Source organism: Seriola dumerili, unplaced genomic scaffold (genome assembly GCF_002260705.1).
Source record: "Seriola dumerili isolate Sdu_G_001 unplaced genomic scaffold, Sdu_1.0 BDQW01000017.1, whole genome shotgun sequence".
NCBI lineage: Eukaryota > Metazoa > Chordata > Actinopteri > Carangiformes > Carangidae > Seriola > Seriola dumerili.
This window is the reverse complement of record NW_019174272.1, coordinates 8,467,477-8,487,948: the sequence shown is the minus strand read 5'-3', so window position 1 is coordinate 8,487,948 and position 20,472 is coordinate 8,467,477. Positions and strand designations below refer to the sequence as shown.

At 41.1% G+C, this 20,472-nt stretch overlaps 1 protein-coding gene across 1 annotated transcript in view; it reads right to left on the bottom strand.

Annotated features, from left to right (window-relative positions):
• The window catches only part of LOC111227408 (fibrosin-1-like protein), a 280,643-nt gene that overhangs the window by 177,951 nt on the left and 82,220 nt on the right, over positions 1-20,472 (bottom strand). Inside the window, exon 2 of the mRNA XM_022752861.1 lies at positions 7,067-7,291. Coding sequence (XP_022608582.1) covers positions 7,067-7,291 — 225 coding nt within the window. The remainder of the gene's footprint in view (positions 1-7,066; positions 7,292-20,472) is intronic.

Below are 20,472 nucleotides of genomic sequence, written 5' to 3'. Positions count from 1 at the left end.
GATACTGAAGTTGTTCTGATAAATCCAGCAAAGTATGACTTCTATTTTAAAGGTTTTCTGTCTAAAGAACACTAAAATTTATTTAATTTTTTTGTTGTTGAAATAAGTCAGCAGTATTTAATTGCAGCTCAGAAATTTGCCCAGGGGGAGAGGATTCACCGTAATCTAGTTTAACCGGGATGGAACCAGGGTTAGCCAGGAGGGATACAGACGGGTGACAAATCAAAGGGAAAAGTAACATAAAGTCTCTTAATAAGGTGTTTGGCCACAATGTGCCACCAGAAAAGCTTCAATGTTCCTTGGCATTTATTCAACAAGTCTCTGAACTGTACTGGAGGATATGAACACCATACTTCCAAAAGATATTCCCTCAATTGGTGTTTTGATGATGGAGATGGAGAGTGGTTCCATAATCTCCCATAGGTGCAACTGGGTTGAGATCTGGTGACTGTGAAGGCCATTTGATCCTCATCAACCCATCAGTGACCTCTTGTGGCCTGTGGATGGGAGCATTGTCATCCCGGAAGAGACTGGTCCCATCAGGATAGACATGTTTCATCATAGGATAATGATGACTCAGAACAATTTTGTATTATTTGCAGTGAGCCCTCACTCTAAAGGGACCCAGACCATACCAGCAAAATGCTCCCCACCATATAACAGAGCCACTGAATCCCTTCAATGTAGGCTTCAAGCTTTCAGGCCTTAACTGTTCTCCTAGTGTAGTTCATGCACTTGCATACTTGTCGAGAACATGGTGAAGCATGTTTCATCTGAACATATCACTTTTTTCCACATCTCTGTAGACCAGAGCACCACTGAACTCTCACGTGTGCTTTCATCTTTGTAATGAGGGTTTTCTGCACTGCAACCCTACTATAATCCCTCTCTATGTAATTGTCGACAGACTGTTCTTGTTGACACAGTCTGATCACGTCCTGCATTGACACTCTCAGTCACCTGAGGTGGAGTTGCTCTTCTGCTGTTCCTTACATATCCCACTAATACACTAATCAAATGTTTCCAACGATATTTACTGAAGTCTTTCCCATAGGTCTAAATGCAGATGTCACTTTAGTCACTGTCCCGACTGAAACATTGGCCAGCTGAGCCGTCTTTGTGACTGAAGCTTGTGTCGTCTCTGCCCCTATAATGAACCCTCTTTCAAAGTCACTTAGCTGTTTTCCTCTTATTACCACATCAGATTCAACTGGGCCTGCCCAGCATTTTTATGCAGGCCACAGAGTGTGACTAGATGTTAATTGCTTAATTGTACCATGCAGTGCACCTGAGTGGAAGCATCTGTATTTATTATTTTTCTCCCCCCATTTATTCGGGTTTTTCCTTTAATTTGTCACCCTTCTGTGTTGTCTGCTGGGCGTCTCCTGAGTCAAGCGGCTACCACTCAAGGTCACTGCTCCCCAGATAACAACCAGCCCACTGTTATCAGTCATCCTGATCACCCGGCTGTTACCACCGACCCACTGCTGATGGGCAGCGGTGCTCTTGTGTCTATCGCAGCTCTCAGGCTGCCCCTGAACTATGCTCCAGTGCACTGTTAATGCCCCAGCTAATCTGATCTGTCTCCGGCTGGCTTACTGCTTATAAACACACCTAGATATAAAGCTGGGGAAGAAATCCCGAAGCAGCTACAGTATGACAGAGGCATGCAGGACACTGGCTTTATGTCCACAGGCTGGTCTGATAGTGAGGGATTTACCTGAGGGGGGGGGGGTAATAGAGTGGAGTGTCCAGAGGTGTTTTCCTATATGACATTGTTAGTGGGGTGTGTGTGCAGCACTGGGGAAAGCACTGCACTAATGGACAGGGAAGGTGATGTGTATCTGTGGCTATCAGTGTGTTGCTTGAGCAACTGAGCATTATGTGTTATTCATGACCCCCATTTGAAGCACACTGAAGGTCAAAGCCATGTTGCTGGGGATCCTGCAAGCTTTTTTTATGACATGTTACAGCAGAGAATGACAGTTAAAAACAACGTAGGTTAGACTGGTGTGTTGTTTTGTTTATTCACCTTAGTAACAACAATAATAAGGTAATGACCTACACTGTTAATGACAACAGTGTGATATTTACCTGACTTTCTTGTTTTGATCATGTTTTCTTTTGGTTGTGTGTGTCTTCTGTTGATTTTCAACTGGCTGAGTACAACAGCAACTTACTGTGTTTTGTTTGCTGCTATGAATTTCAGTGGAGTTTCAGCTGATAATGACTGAAACGTTCAGGGATAACTAACCCATTTAGAATTGCACTTCCATGAAATTCAGTAGTGTGTTTCTTGGTCCTGACTGCCAAAATTAAAAATCTAATGAAACCGTGTTTCATTTATTCACATATTCATTATGTTTCATTTCTGTCACATGCAAATAACTGGTACAAATGGTTGGCTGCAATTCAAACAATGTCAGTACTAGCCTTCAAAAACATCTTCAAAGAACATGTGTGACTGCTGCAGAAACGGTTCCTCACAGGATGTGACAGGAAAATAGTCCTTAGACCTTGATGTGCACTTATAGTGTCTCACACACACACACACACACACACACACACACACACAATCATACACAAACGCACATATACACACAATTTAAGACCATTCCTGAGGCCTTGAAGTCAGCTAGTAAGTAAGTTGTAATTGATAACACTGTTAATATTCTGGTTGGTACTCCAATAGGATAATGCCTACATGTGTACTCTCTCTCTCCCTCTCACTCACACACACACACACACACACACACACACACACACACACACACACACACACACACACACACACACACACACACACACACACACACACACACACACACACAAAACTGCACACCTGTGTAGAGGTCTGCCCTGATACTGCAGTTCCTGTCCTGCGGCGAGCTTCTGGCACCCCAGGGTGCCATGAGGAAAGCAACACATCTCCTCGCCTGCAGATCATAGTGGGAGACATACACTAAGGAAAACTCCTCTGACTGGTGAGCCAGCAAAGCAGAGAGAAATATGGACAGAGAAAAACTAGACTGGACACTTAGAGGGAGGGGCAGCCTGAAGAGAAAAGTAGAAAATGCTCCAAGTGCATTTGTGCTGGGAGCATCCTGAATGTACACATCAGTGTTTTCTATCTGTATGATCTGGCATAATGTCTAAGTAATTGTTTGTTACACTTCACATGATTCCATAAAACAGTTTTTCAAAGCTGTAAATGAGCCTCACATCTATTTCATATCAGATCGAGGAGAAAATCGCAGTCTTATATAAACACCTGCTTTAAAGCCCAGATGGCTGCTCTGTTCAGCCCTTTTCCCACAGCAGACAAAAGTCTTTATGTGTGCACATCCATCTGCTAACATCTGTTTAGTTGCATGAAAGGATCTACAGTAAGCCTTCATTGATGTAAGTAAGAGTACATTAACAGTACTGTGTGTTCATGGTATTGTTACTCTAACTTGCCTGCAAAGAGGACTGTGAATACTAAACAAGCACATGACTGTGATCGAGTCTGTTGGCGCCGTTGCCAAGAACATTTTCTACGGCAGATAAAATCCACAAAGGGCTCCTCATCGAAGCCCAGTCCATCTGCAAGAGGACGTGTTTTAGATGCATGGGATCTATCTATCCATCCATCTATCAGGGACACTTAGAGTGAAATCATCACAGGGGGTGAGGGTAAAGTAAGAATAGATCTATTGATCTCTCCTTAGCTCTAATACTCCAAACACTTGCCCTCGCATAGTCACTTCAGAACTACTACAATAAAATAAAGCCTCAGAGTTAAACTTTTACAGCTGCTGTGATCATTGTATGCTGTTATGGAGAACAGGGTAACAATTCCTTGAAATGTACATTGCTGACACATAAACTAACCAAAAGAAACCATTTGTAAACAGCAGTGAGTGAGCAAACACTCGATCCAGAGTCAACAGTGAATTTATGAACCTCCATCCCCCATAACACAATAACCTGAGGAAATGCGTCTGTATTTGTGAGGATAAATGGGAGTGAAAACAATCAAATTGTTCATAGGCTCCCATGAAAGACTTGCACGAGGCAGGTTGGTACACAGGCTCAGTAAGACCCTCAGCAGATGTTGGTTTGGTCATGTGGTAATGTGCCTTTGCTTGCCACACAAATTCCTGTTTGGGAACAAGTTATGAATCGTATTATGGAAGCAGGTGGTTGTGGGATAAAAAGCAGTGGTAGTGAGCAGGTATGGTCTTAACAAACAGGCCTGCTCAAACACAACTGTACTTATAACTAAAACACAGAGGATTCATTCAGCTTACTAAATGCTTATTTAAAGGAGCAGATCAACTGCTTTATAATTCATAGTTTAATCTACAATTAATTAGTTATGCAACATGATCATGTCATGAGCCTCATTCATCAGTACTGTGATTATGACAGGAATTGGGTGGTGTTGTTTCACAGCATAACTGTTAGTTCTCAAAACAATAATACAATGTAGCTGGGAATTGGGAGTTGTAGTCATATATTAAAGGTATGCAGAGAACTAGAGCCTGTGCAAGTTTAAAAAATATTTTAGCTGCTTGATCTCAGACAGTGAAAGAGTCAAACAATGCTTCAGACAAACACCAAGATTAAAGCAAGCAACTGATAAAAGAAAAAAGGACCGGAAGTCAAATAAGAGCTACAGGGAACCACCAGGGCAAAGGAAAGCCAGCAGTCTTTATTGATCCGTCCAGCTGGGAAGGGAGGCGTCTCCAGTTATCTATGGATCACAAGACTGAGGTGTTTTTTTGGGGATTTTAACAATACTTGGGGTCAATGTGCCTTATCCAGTCAAAAATGTCCCTCTAAGACACTGCAAGGTGCTGGAGAAACATTCATTACAGTGGTTTACTGACATAGCGAGCCTTTGCCTGAGATAATATAAAGTTTTGTGGACTGTTGCTATTTGCACTTTTGGGAAAAAAATAGGTATTTTGTTTTGCATTGCCGAATTATACTCAGTAATACAAGCTGAAGGCAAGTGCATCCGTAGCTGTACCACCTACATATTATTTCCAACTGCACTAATGGCACTTAAAACATGGCAAAGAAAAAAGATGTAATATGAAGCCACAGCCTTCAATATACAATAATATCACATAGAAAGCAAAAAAAAAAACACCTCATCTAAGACAGCAGATCAAGACTTTCTGACTCTTTACTTTGGTATAATGCTCACCAAGGTAGAGGAATAGGAAAAAAATAATGAAAATAAAAAATGTTTTACTTTTCAAGTGGGTTTTGAGCTACTTTCATAATCTCTCTAGGATCTTAATCTCCGAGGGAGCATGTGCAGTAAATCCTGAGAGGAAGTTACTGTAAAATATGAAATTCAGCTCAGTGGAAGATATATGGTTTTCATATGACAGCAGCAGTTTACTGATATCATGGATTTGTTATCTGGACTAGAATGTAGATCTGTTTGAGTAATTGCAGCCTATTGCACTTACACTGTGGATAAGAGCATCAGCTAAATACATAATGTTCAACTGTCTCTTAGCAAACTAAATATCACAGCCAAACTCATTTTCAGCCATGTTAACTTCCTGAGGAAATCTTATCTAAGAGAGATATTTTTGTCTGTGGAGGAGGCCTCCGGGCTACATAGCCTCATTATTTAGTTTGGCTTCCTGACTACATTTCCCCTCTTATCCTCAACAGCACTATGGTGGATCCTGGCCTCGAACAGGAGCATAAAAACATCCGCCCATTTAAACAAACTGTTAACACATAGATGGGCTATCTCACTGAGACAGACTCTGAGTCTGTGGGCTCAGCAGTGTGCTTGAAGCTGGGCATATTGGCAGTCCTCTATCTGCATAAACAAACAAAAAGCCACTTCTGCAGTCATGAAGGAAAACAAAGATAGAATGGCAGGGTAAACCCACCTGAAGGCGGCATACCAACAATCTGTTCATGAAACACAAACACTTTTGGGGTAGCGGGCTCATCGGCATTCACAAGTCACGTACAGTACATTTGTAAATAGACAAGTACAAGCTTTCTACTTGGTATCAGCATGAGACTGCATGATCACAGTTGGCTGGTAGTCTATAGAGGCAGTCAGCAGAATTATGGGAAAAACACTGGCTTTCACTTTTAACACCTAGTAAGGAAAGGTTTCTTGCTGAGAATAAATGAATGAATAAATAAATACATAAATAGAGTAGCTACCACAACTACTGGCACCAACCACAGTAAGGTCAAACCATTAAAAAGCCACTGCATACAGTTACTTTTAACAGCAGAGAGAGAGAGAGGAAGCTAGTGTCCAGAGTTACCATCAACCACGATGTGAGAAACATCATTACTGACTACAAAATACCCTGTTGACAAAATCTCAGACAAATAAAGATTCTACAGTCCCTCTGTGCTCTTGTGGCAATGACCAGGACTTCCATAAAAGACAATGGGAGCTCTGTCAAAAGCTTCTGTTTGACAAACAAAGAAAGCCAAGTAAATGTTACAAAACATGTCATATACCATTTTCAAAATGACTGTGGCAATAAAAAGTCAATTTTAGACAGCTCTAAATGGGCCAAAACTCCACATGACAGCCTTTAGCAGATGGATTTGAAGAAAATGATTTTCTCCAGTGCTGAGCACTGAGCTGTGGTTTGATGGTGGAGAGATAGAGGGGACTCAAGTGTCTCACGTGAAGTGAAGCTATTTCTTCAGCACTGTGGTACAAAGTCCCCGCTGACACAAGAATAAGTAAAATCACACTCAACAAGGGTGTTAGACTCTGTTCATGCAATTCAACTCTTTTTTCTGCTTTACAGTGAATGTGGAGCAGACGACAGAGGGATGGAGAGTGTATTCTTGGGAAGAAGAATTGTGTAAATAATAAGTCAAAGCACAACAAAGGACACGGATTCAGATGCCACCTAAGCATCCTCTACCTTCATGGCCAAAGCCGACATCTCTTTCATTTGTCAAAAACACGAACCAATGGTCCATGCAACATACATGTGACCTTTGTTGACCTACTTTCCAATAAGATTGCATTACTGTAAATTAAAACAAAGGCAGAGAAGTGGGCACTAACCATTTTGTTCTTCTTGGAGTAAGTCTTTTTCAGCAGCCTCTCGTTCATCCTCTCCTGCTCCCGCTGGGCGTGATGAAGGAAGCCGTTCTCCAGGGGATCCACCACAGGCTGGACATTCTCCTCTTCTTCCTCCACCTCCTCGTCTTCCTTCTTCTGCCGCTTTGCCACCTTTTTCTCCTTCCACCGCTCCTTCTTCTCCTGTGTCTTCACAACTCCGGTCTTCTTCTGCAGGTAGAGGTAGCAAATAGAGAGCTTATTAGAAATCTAGACCTTACAGATTTAAAAGTGTGTGGATGGATAGATACACCCAAAGGATACATACAGTGAAGTGGTCGATATATACACACATACATAAACAAACACTGCTACTGTAGTCCTCGATGATAAGCGTCTTGTTAATTTAAGTCACTAGTGAAAGAAGCAGAATGATAAAAATTTACAAGGCAGTGTCAGTGGATGCTGTATGAGTGCTTGCCTTTTTTTTACAAAGCCCATTACAAAGCCCATAGGAATTCAGCACTTGTAGTGCAGTGACAGAGCTACTAATCAATGCCACACTGACAAGAAAGATTTACTGCTTTTAGTGTCTCAAGGATTTTCTTTAAGACCTTGAAACAATTGTACACCAGGTGATGACAAGTCTATGAAATACGACACTTAAAGCCGCCTTTGAACAAGAACAAAGCAGACAGATATCTAGATGGATAGACAGACTGGCAGGAGATGAATGTGTAAAAGAATGGAGTGAGGGTGTGCCGCAGCTGGCAGACAGTCAAGCGCGCAGCCCCTTTCACTGCTGGGTTATACAAAGCAAGCAAACACTCGAGCAAAGAGCAGCGACGCTCACTCGCTCTCTCTAAAAATCTTTAATCCTGTCAACAGCAGAACAATGCCTTACTGGAGCCCATAATCACTTTATGGCTCAGATATAATGAGCTTATGATGTGAAGTGCTGCTTTAACACACACTGGAGAAAATACAGTCGCTCTACACTTACACTATGACCAAGCAATTTCCCCCTTAAACTAATCATTCCTTTCACGCTTAGGTTACGGCCTATACGGAATTGGTGTTTGTTTATGTGAAACCAAACACCATTTGCAACTGCCTGGTATCTTACTCAGTGGTTTTCCTTCACCCCCTCTCCCAGCTCACCCCATGACGAGAATTGCACAGGAAGACATAAATGGCACCATGCTGTGTATGGTCTATTATGACTTGTGATTGGGGTTTGCTTCATTTTAGCTTTAAGTGACTGGTTTCAGACTCGTAAATGCAATTCTACATCCCAGTTATAATAATAATTCAAAACCTTGCGTTGATATAGCCGACACCATGTGCCTGAAAAAGCTAATAAACACTGATACCTAACATCAGCCAAAGTTTGTCGTTTAAGGTAGAAAAGTGCTTTATAAATGCACTTTACCATTTTATTGAGCTATTCTGCCCATTTATGGTGCTTATTAAACCCTCAGACAAACTCTTAAATTATTAATTCAGTGTTCAAATTACAGCCATTGTTTTTCTATGCGGCGAGTGAAGATGCTCAATCTAGCTGGCTACTGCGCTCCAACCTCAATCAGTTTCAATGCGCAGCCAATGAATGTAACACACAGTCTGTGCATCAGAACACTATTACTTTAACATAATTTCACTACTCTGGCAAGAAATTTATAGCATGGCTGAAAGTCAGTGAGACCAGCTATGTGACATTTGATTTACTTCAGGTTTAACACTGAGGTTCTCTTGCTATTCTTCTGGTTAGTGTTTTGTTAGTACAATAAGACTGGCAGCCACCATCTTGAGTTATCCATTGACGTGAAAACTTGACAGAGGTCAAATTGAGCTCTAGATGCACTGGCAGTTTGGGCAAAGTTAAGCCCAACATGATATGATGAAGAAGTACATACACGCTGACACAGAGGCACATCTGCCAGCCTGTGGAAACCACTGCTGCCTGCCTGTTTGTGTGTCAAGTGATTGAATCGTATCCTCCTCCTGGGCTTCTGCTGCCTCTTATTTCCAGATCTCATCAGGCCTGAGTGGAGCTTGTGACACACTGCTGCCTAGTAAAGCCTGTCGGCGGATATCACTGTGTGTCTGAACGGCAGAGGACGACGTGCCGCTGCTTGAAGCTGCATGGAGTTCAAGGCTGAGGGCTGCTAGTTCACGTTACAACATCTGTTCACAGCCAGCAGCGCTCGGCCTGACCGCAGTTAGCTCAGCACTCCGTATGAATAATCAAATTATTGGCTCCGAGGGTGGGAGGTTAGCAGATGTCTAACGCGTTAACCCCATAACTGCTAATGAATGACAACTTCTGTGACAAAAGGTGTCCAACTGTCGAGCACTGCAAAAAACTTGCCATGAAAAGGAACAAGGTTTCCATGACAGAAGCAGAAATATAACTAAAAATTAATTGTAGAGGGAGGGAGAGGGCAAAGATCCTAAAACCACCCACACAAACACCTTCATTATGATGTTCTAGTCCAGGAGTCTTGGCATAAATTATTTGGTGCTACAGTGAACATGTTTGTGGCTGAACTGTTTTTTTTTTTTTTTTCTTACTTGCTGGTACAATTCCCAGCGTCCCAGGAGAAGCTGTTTGGAAACACATGAAGTGTTTCAGTGTATGAGATTTTCTTCTCACCACTTAGAGGAAAAAATTACCTTAACACTTTTTAAGACTGGGTACGACACTCACTGACTGTGGGAAGATTGATTGTTTTCATTGTGAGAGTTAAAACAGTTACTTTCTGTGCCATAGTGCACTTAACACGATAGAGTAGCAGAATATAGATGTACTACACTATATGTAAGTGGCCTCATTTAAAGAATAAAACATTAAGACCTTGAAGAGTTGGATCTAAGACCTACAATGCTTTGCATAATAGTATTAAAGACAATTTATGGTCACTGTATTGAGGTCAGAGTAGCGACAATGTTGTTGTCCATAATGTCAGCAGTGAATGTATCAGTCTATCATTATTTCACCATTTACACCAGCACGAAAGAATGCTAAATCAACACCGCTGACAGGTTGACACCTCTTTGACAGAGGGATTTAATGTCATGACACTGACATCACACGGCTCAGAGCAGCTCTTCTCACCTCACAGAGCAACAGATTCATTTGTCACAAGGTACCAGATGGTATTAACAGAACCATCTTTAAAGAGCTGTTACAAACACAAAGCAGCTACAGTCTGTTAACAGGGGACGCAGAAAACACAATCAGGTGTTTTCCTCCTTATAGGCAATGCTGAGGCTCCAGTAAGACTGTGCATCAATAATCATTAAGTCAGGCGTATGGATTACAATTTGCAATTTCCCTTACTTTCTCCTTTCTTATTGACAGAAATGTGCCATTGTGAACAACCCAGCGGTAAGTGGTGGGATCAATTAAGTATCAACTTGCATCAATGTGGAGTCTTATTAGCATTCTGGAGGGCGTCCCTGTGGTTATGATCTCTCTCATTCAGCCAAGGTGGAAAAAAAAAACAGACACACAAGTACCACAAAGATTATTGGACAGTTTGACACACTCATCTTTAATTGTACTTACTGTAGCTAATGCAAGCTAATGTCTTTGCATGCAGCAATCAAAGAAGATAAGCATTATCTAAAGTAAAGATGACACTTATGGTAACCCAAAATTTGAAATAGTTTTCCATGTATGGTCTGTGAATCAAAATCTCATGAAAACAGAATTTTAATCCTCGTCTGCCATTGTCACACATGTATTTCTAATGCCAGTTCACAGAGCTACACTTGGTATGCAGACAAGATAGATCCACCCAACACTGACAGTTCATTCTGGTGCCAAACCTCAAAATGAGTAATTACACCAGTATGCTGTTGTAGTTTTTCACTCTTCAAATCAATGGCAATGCCAGACTCTTAAAGGGTCAGGGGAAATTCTCTAAAGGGGCAGTTTTGCTGTGTCTTTGTGGTTTTGCTCGCCGAGACATGGAATAACTGCAGTATCTTGGTTTTGCAATTGGCTTGAAACCTGTTTTGCTTATGAAATGTGGCATCTCTGGGTCATCTCAGTATCTCAGCTGGCCAAGTCCAACACCCAGTCAAGCAAGTACAACAAACTCAAATCCATTTAAATCATGTGACCTTTCACTTGTGTCACCACTCTCCCATCCTCTCTAAAACTTTCAACTGTATAATAGCACAAGCACAGCAGTTGGGACCACGAGAAGGCCTGGGGGTAAGTGTATAAAGATCAGCTGTGCAAAGCTCACATGTGTGACTTACAGTGCGTACAGTGCTGTGATGGAGCCTCCAGGGTGGCATGGGGAGGAGCTGCCACTCACCCATTTTTTGAGCCTTGCAAAGTCCTCAAACAACCAAGAGCCCCTGATACTCAACACCTGTCCCTGTGTGCCACACATTACTCTCTGTCAAGCTCAATTCAACAGCAGCATGGCGTTTCTTTCCAGCTACAGTGTTACACTGTTTGAACTTGAAATTTGAATGTGTATGTGTGCTAAGGCACTTACATGGCATTACCTCTAAAAAGCTTTGATATGGGCTAACTGAGGTTATGGGCCTTGTTGAACACCTTTTACTCCCCTCTCGTGTTTTAGTGAATTAAATTGTTCACTGAACAATTTATTTAGTGTCCTCAGATGTTTTTTTAAGTAGAAAAATAACAGCTAGTGACCTTATTTCAGGACAATATCTGAACTGAGAAAATAACATGTGACGCTATCCCTGCAGTACCTCTCTTTGCTGTCCTTCTGTGACTCGTGTATAATTTTCAAGCAAAAAGACTGGTTACACATGCAGTTCATACCAGTTCAACATTGACTACTGAGAGTAGAGAAAAAAACGTGCATCTCGGGATGAAAATGTGTCAATCTAGTTTTGTATGTGCCAGGTATGTACATCTGAGCTTGAGCAATTCGACTTTATTTGGACCATTTGCACCTGCACTCATTGCTGTCTCATGTCTGCTGTGCTCTATGAGTAATAAACAGATTTTAATTGTCTATCTGTGTCATTTCCATTTATTCACAATCCACGATTACGACAATAGATCTATAATAGCTCCAGGAGAAGAAGTGTAATCCATCACTGTGTGTCTGCCAGCGACGGCTTAGTTGTAATATAATTTCCATATGCCAAAGGCCTGACGTGGGGTTTTTCTTTTCTACACATAATGGAGCAGCCTTAGCACACTCTGTATTATTAAAAACTCATTTACAAATGAAAAAATACTGATGGAAATAATTGCAAAGTATATGCTTTACTGCTGGTAAAAATGGCATTGATGTATTCACTCCACATTTACAGTAGTTACGGATTAGGCCTTCTAAGTGGAATATGCATGATGTTATCTCTTAACCCCTCAGCGGTACTGCAACCTGCATGGTCAAAAAACATAACTTTCAACCTGCCTTTATAATGTCCCTGGTGTTTCCAGTTCAGTATTAAGAAGATTGCCTTTGACCTCTACAGATCTTAACTAGACTAAGTGGTCGGAGTGGTGAATCTCCCTCATTTTAGCCTGTTCAGCCTGGGGCAGACATGTGACAGTGAGTGAAATGGAGAAGAAATGTCTTAAGATACGATGAGCCAGCGGGTGGGGGAGAGGGGGATGGTAGATGACAAAGAAGAGGGAAAGAGGAGAAGATGGACAGAGAAACAGAAAGAGAGATAGTGCAAGTGAGTGGACGAGGTGGGGGTGGGGGGTGGGGGGTGCGGCAGGAGAGACCGCTCGACTGGTTTGACCCAACCATGTTACCCTGGCAACAGTACGGGAGAGCTTTGTTGCTGTTCCAGGCTGCATGGGGACTCGAGCATGTGTGTGTATGAGCGGGCATGTGTGTATGGGTATGAGTGCATAAAATCCAACACAGGTTTCCATACCCGCAACAATAAAGTGCACGGCTTTATGTGGTTACACTGGGGCCTTGAGATCCACTGTGGAAGCACATTCAGCTCCCAAAGGAAGCTTTATGTATTCTGCACAGAGGAATGTCAGCAACCCTGAAGTTGCTTGCAAAGGAGGGTCTTCATGAGGTATGCATAAACCAGAAGGCAAAGGAGCTCCACAATTGGAGCCTGGAGTGCAGAAAAATAGACAGGGTGTGTAAAGAGAGAGGGAGATAAAGAGAGATGGCGGTGTCTAATGCACATCATCACGCTTTCTCCACTGCTCTCTCTTCTTTCTAAGGCCAGTAATTATTCAGGAGACACAAAGAGCTCTGCAGGGTACACCTCCCTCGACATTAAGCAGTGCTACAAAGAGATTACAGAGACCCCTTGAAAATTTGCCACTGTAGAAGTAGCTTCTGTTCAACATTGGTGCTGTAGCAAAACTGTCTATTAAATAAATTCAATGCAAAACTTTATTTTGTAAAGATTAGACAATGTGGGGGAAATGTCATCATGAAGGCCTATAAAAGCTAAATTTAGTTCCTGATTTAGATCCTGGGACGATTTAGGTCCAAATGGAAACAGGCAAACTACAGGTGTTAAATGGATGGGAGTGTGAAATCTCACCTTCTGCTCTAAATCTGGTTTAATTTCAGAGCGACAAGGCAGAGGTGACGAGCTGATCTGTGTTTTATTCAGTGTTGATGCTTCAAATATCCATCTTATACTGTGGATTAAAGATACTGTACTCTGGAGAACAATGTTTTCTCAATGGGGCTCCTTTTTGTTTGTATGCAAATATTTTATGTGGAAGGTAAATGCATGCAACATGTTGATTACATCTCAGGGGTGCACACAATTCTGTTTGGTGAAAGACACTGAACATAAACAGGACCCACCTTTATACCTGTCATCAAATTAAACTCTGGTTTACACTCACTGTAAACATAATCATCATTCATTAATGTCCTGCTTCAACATTCTGCCTGAAAATAATTTACATCACATGAAAGAAAGCATTGCTGCAGTTTTACTGAGCCTTTAAAATCATGATATGCCGAAGAGGTAAGGAATATCAACTATGAAGGGATTTAAAAAAACAAGTTCTTGAGTTATTTCAAATTAAATTATATTATGATTTCATTTGCAATCACATAATGATGAACTGATATAGTACATTTTATGAAGACTTATTTTCAGTATCATATTTCTGGGCTGCTACAGCACAACATGTCCTTGTTGATGACATTCAAATTTCTAGAGGTTGAACTCACAAATTTTATTGCCAAAAATTAGCCTTTGCCATCTGAAAGCTGAGATGAGCAGTATTTTCTAGTCACCCTGATGTGAAAGGTATTCTAGGGAGGTAAATACTAAAATAGTAAATTCCACTCTTTCCATATGACATGAGAGCAGCAGAGTCATTTGTGGAACTACTTCAGCTGTGTTTAGCTCCTTTTAAGATGGCTGAGGTGTGGTTGCGCAGATTTATTGCTCAGTTATTGGACTGATTCTGTACGCATTACCGCGGCTCTTGGCATGTCAGATAAATCACTCTGACTTGTCATGATTTAGACTGGATTGATTTAATCATGCAGCACTCGCTTGCTTTTATAGTCTCGTGCATGTGACGCTCCGCAGAGACAGCAGAGCATACACCTTCCATCTAATGCCGCTGTCAGCTACATCAAACATACCTTTGATTAACTTAGAGCATACAATCATTTACCCAGGCTCCCTGTTTCTCTCAAAGCATATAATCAGAGGGTTATTGCCTCGAAGAGAGAAAAGAGAGCATTTGTGTGCCAAGGAGCTTATCAGGCTGTGAACAAGAGAGAGCACACATTTCTACAGTGATCAATGTTGCATAATTGGCTAGCACACGGATTAAATGAACCGCATCCTTTTCACCTTTTGTTAATCGATGTGGTGTATTTTTCCTGTTCATTTGACTTCACAGTTAAAGGCCTAATCCTTTGTGAGTGTAAGCTAGTTTTTTGGCAGTGCTGCTGTATGCGATGTGTTTTGGGAAGGCAGGGGAATGAACAGGAGACATGAGGTGTTAATCCCTGGCAGGTCAGTTTGCTGCCACACTCGTCCACTTAATAGGAGCAAACCTGTGAGCAGGCCACCTCCCTCACTTTGTCATTTCTTTCTCTTTCTGCTTCACACACTGTTGTTCTCTCAGTTGCTGTGTTTACGCTCTCTGTTTGGCAGCAGTGCGCATGATGCTGAATTTGAATCATGTGGGAATAACTGTCAAGATGATTTGTGGGTAAAAGCATCAACATGAAAGCTATGACATGAGTTCGAAGGGTACAACATGATGTTTTCTGTAGACTTTGGTTTGTCATAATAATTATTCTCATACTTACTCCAACCATTGCTGTCAATAAAAGACAACCAACCTGATGCATTTTGAGACAAAACTATATTCTCTACAATAATAATTTTGATTGGATAAAGCTCATCTAAATATTATACAAATATACAAATATTTAGTCTTGAAGACAAAGTATAATTTTAGTTCATGCTGATTACTGTTCAAGACCTTACAAGACATTTCATAAAAATGTATGTCAGCTATGAAATCCTGCTTCCTGTCAGCGATCTACCACATTCAAGAGATAAGTAGTTAGTTGATACTTTTGTACACGGCATGACTCAGACTGAGTAAGTGTAGCTTCCTTCCCAGTAGTTTTACACCTCTCAACGAATCCCTCCTCCATACCAAGTATTTGTGTCATTTTCATAGTCAGTCATGAGAAAGACGTGTATAAAAGAAGACAATGACTGACAACGACAGTATCAAGTCCAACGTTTGGACTATATAGGTCACACTGATGCTCAGTAAAAGAACACGTACACCAGCTTTCAAAATTGCCACTGAGATTACACAACCTATTCATATTCTTGTGTGAACTAAAAACAAGTCTTATGGGTAAAACAGGTAGAGATCTTCTATCACTCATCTCTGTAGTGACATGAGGGATGCCTGTTCTGCCTTGCCGCCCAAATGGGCTATCTCAAAGACAAAGCTACAAGTGAAAACTTACTGACTTACCTACTATGGCTGCTAGAGGTCGCCCAATAATAAAACGACACTATAGATCGTATCAAGCTAATAGCACAGATGACAGACATTGTATGTTTTTGATAGTTTTGAAACCTGCGGGATGCTTTTCCAGTGGCTCTTGGCCTGGACATTTTCTCCTGACCTGGCGACAATGCTATAGCACGTGAAGGTGGTGAAAGCCCCCCCCCACTCTCTGTCTCTTTTCTCTCATTCCCTCCCCCCTCCTCTATTACATTCTACACCCATTTGATTGTATTTTTTGAGCGCACATACAATAAAACTGCAGGTTTTATGACCCTTTAAGTCTTTATATGCATGTTTATACACCTGTGTCAAGTGTTTGCACATGTGCATTAATGAATAAATGGAATATGTGTGTCTGCTGCTGTCTATGTGTATGCCAAATATTCCTGTTGTTGTGAACCTCATTGCATATATGCATATTGTGTTAATATGTGAGTGCATGCATGCAATTATTTTAAGTATAGCAAAGTATACTGTAGTCACAGTATGCATAAGGGTGCATGTGAGAAGCTAAGCAAATCCTAAATTGTGAATGTTGCTATGAGTGTGCTTGTGTAGCACACATGTGACGGCTGAATTAGCTCCTGGAGTGACACCATCTGGCCAGCGGGTGCTGAGGGGAGAAGAATAGGGGGAATGCCGCGATAACAGCAGCAGCAATAGGGCGGTGCAGCAGAACAATAAACACTGGCTTAAAATCTATTTAAAAGCTCTGATAAAACACTCGGGGAAACAAGAGTACAGAGAGACACACTCCACATTACAGGAGTAAAAGATGCCAAGAGGCGAGACAAAGGAAGACAAGTGGAGTTTGATCAAGATACCTCCACAATTCTCCAGTCAGTTTGTGTCCATACATGATATGACTTCTTTGTTGAGGGGATATGTGTTATAAACATTGTCAAAGCTATTATTACTATCACTGCATGCTCTCAGTGTATTTTGTTACTATGCATCTTTCTTTCACTTTACTTGTAATACTTGTATAGAGTATAAATACAACCTACGAGAGTTTACATGTCATTATTAATTTTCTTATACTCACTTTGACTATGTGGGGGTCATCGAATACTGTAACTATTCACTACTAATACATTTAGTGTACTTTGTATATGTTGAGTTACTATTGCCAATTCAATATTTGGATTCATTTTTGTATTGGATTCTAATTTGCTTGTTCACACTGCAGCACTGTTGCAACTGTGTGTATATGTCAAGCAACAATAAAGCATCATCATTTTATTTTGATAATTGCAATTTTACACTGCAAACTATATTAAAAACTTTTATTGTGAAATGTGATACTACATTCATACAGCATTCAGTATAAATAAACTGCTGGTCTTTGAAAAACACATTTGAATTTTAAAGAAAACTGAATCCTGGTGACCAGTTCTGAGGTGCTAACCTTACAACAGTAAAGTGATGTATCACCCTGCATCAGCTGATGTGTCGCCTGAGTTGGCCGCCACCAACTGAGTAGTTTATTTCAGCTGTCAAACTCACTTGCTCACTCTCTGCTGCTGATCACTTTGCTGCTGCTGCAGCTGATGCGTCTCCCACCCTACTGCCACCCTGGCATGCACCTGTGGGCTCTGTCTCTTTATGGTTCTTCACAGCTGGGTGTATTGATCTCTGCCCATTTCTGCGCTGGTGTTCTTGTTGTCTCAGGCCAAAAATTGTTGCACTTACATTTAATTTCAATAAAAAATACAATTTTCAGTTGGTGTGTTGTCTGAATGAACACACTTTGCAACGGTCGAGTCAAAGGCAAAAGGCAGCACATTGGCAGCACATTTTTGTTTTTACAATAGAAGCCGTTGTCGGGCTATTACTATTCATGCCAAACATCACCAGCAGAGCAATAATGGTGATTATAAAAATGTGTGATTCTTGAGGTTCAAAGTGGAGTACATGCCCTACCAGATATCACAGGTCTGCCCTCACACAGGCTTTTCTAGAGACTATTAAGTAGATTCTCTGACAGGAAAGAGGCTTTCTACGGAGGCCAATATGAGCTGCGAACCTCCCACCCATTGTCACAGGAAGCTCCCTCCTTTCTGCTGCTCAGCCCACACACTGCAGCCCAAAATACAGCCGGGTGTCATTCCTCGGGTTTCTCCTTCCTCACACTCTCCAGAGAGAGAAAGTGTTGCCTCGGCAACAGCTATTCCCATTGGTGGAGAGTAACAAATAAACTCCTATAAATGTGTAATGTTGGTCTCACACTGTCAACAAATCAGCCCAACATATTTTCTGAACCAACTGTTAATTATATTTTTCATGGGTAAAACTGCTAAAAACCACACCAGGGACATGAACTGCAAGCCTCTTCAGGAACAATAAGCGACAGGCTTTTGAGTACTAACAAACGTTTTTCTGTCTGCATTACTGAATGCTCGCAGTGTGACTTTCATTCTCTCGCTCTTTTCACTACAAAGCCAAATCAAGGCACAAATTAAAAAACGAGTTTCCTTCCCACCACTGACTAACTCAGAAGATGGCAGAAGTGTTTTGACGTCAGCCGAATTTCTGAGCGCATCCTGCTGGGAGCTGAACCGGTGTGAGAAGTTGGCTTTGTTCACACAGCAGGAGGCTGACAGAATCCCAACCAGGGAAGACTGACAGAGGAGGAGATACCTCAGATCTGCCTGCAGCCTCCAACTGTATCACTGCAGTCACAGCAACACCGAGCTGCAAAGACTACACCCTTTTTTTTTAACATAACTGCCATATTCTTTAAATTCTTCTCTAGGCCTGATGATAATGAAACTTCCTGAAACTTTACACGCCCATGTAGACCTGATGATTTAAGTAAAAACATGAAATTCGCTCAGATTCAAGTTACAAGGTTTTTCCATCTTAACCCTCGGGTAAACCCCTGCTGACTCAGTCAAAAACTCTGTTTGCCCTGAAGGAAGATTGTGAAGATCTGAAAAGATGTGTGACTGGTATAAATAATACAGTGAACACCATGCAGAGTGGAAAGGTAACGGGCTGTTAATGGAAATCTGTTTTGTGAATTCTCAGTGCTCAACAACTGGATGTCATACAATTTCTGTTTATAAGAATGAGTTGAATGGGTATTTTAGTGATATCCTGACTATTAATGCCTAGTATGGTTTAAGCCTCAAAAACAACAGGTCCTACACTTCCCATGATGCAAGCTGATAGCCAAGATAACCCTGATGACAGGTTATTTTTTCAGACATTGGAAAGCTCCCCCCAGAGCCACAGAAGACATTATCCTGTCATTTTCATATTTAGAGTAGTAGAAGTTCCTATGACAAGTAAATGATGTGTAAAATCTGTTGAGTACACTTTTAAGGGTTTATAGTATATTGTCCCTTTGCTATTATGACAGCACTTAGTATATTCAAGTTAAGTTATTCTTTTCTGTGAGTTAGAGTCTTGACAAACAAACATAGATATTAACAGTAGCTGAATCCAGGGATCGTTGAAAAGCAAAGATGTTACCAACAACATCAATGAAGGCTTCGTTCCATTCAAGTTTCAGTAAGTCCTGACAGAGTGAAAGTGAGCCGAACAGGGACAGCTAAATGGAATTCAGTCATCATTCATTTTAATATTTAATTAACTCTATTTTAAAACAAACACAACAAACCCTTCTTGCACTGCACAAGTCAGTTTCTTTGTTTTACTGTGATGGTAAAGCTCAGAGAGACAGCTCAAACAAGAGATGACATATTCATTTGTCACATCAGTTTGCTTTTATATTAGCCAAACTTTTGAAAGTTTATCTGTACTATAATGGATTTAAAGACTCTTTAGAAATTACTGTTGAACTATCTCTGCTTTACTGGTATCATCAGTGAGGTATGACAAGAAAGATGGCAGCCGAGGTTGATAAGCATCACCTATATAAAAGCATCACCTTAGATTCTTTTGTCATGTTGGAGTAGTAGCTTTAGAAATGAGCCATCTAAACTCTCCTCTCTTAACAACACAAACCCCTGATGGAACAGATCTATCAATTTATTCCCTAAGAAACTATAGATTTGTTTGCAATTACAAACAAATCTGTTTAACTGTGTAATTTGAGGAAGACACCTTCCTGTCAGCTATGCACATAAATCTCCAAGGCCAGGGCTGTAAAAACTTGTATTATTGCTCTTATATTCTGAGCTACAAGACATGCTGAGTTGTGGCATGATTCATCACTCCCTGTTGTGTCCTTAAGGTAATCATCATTTACCTCAGACAACTCCCTGTTAAATATGAAACATAAACTGTCATCTGAGTGGATTTAACGTGTGGATATTCAGACTGCTACCAAAAGAGAAATCACAGAGATTTTTTTTGACAGGGAGGAAAATGAGCTGCTTCCACAGAGAATGAAGCATTGTGACGAAGGCAACAAAAACAAGTGCTCCTGTTGGAGCTAAAAGCAACC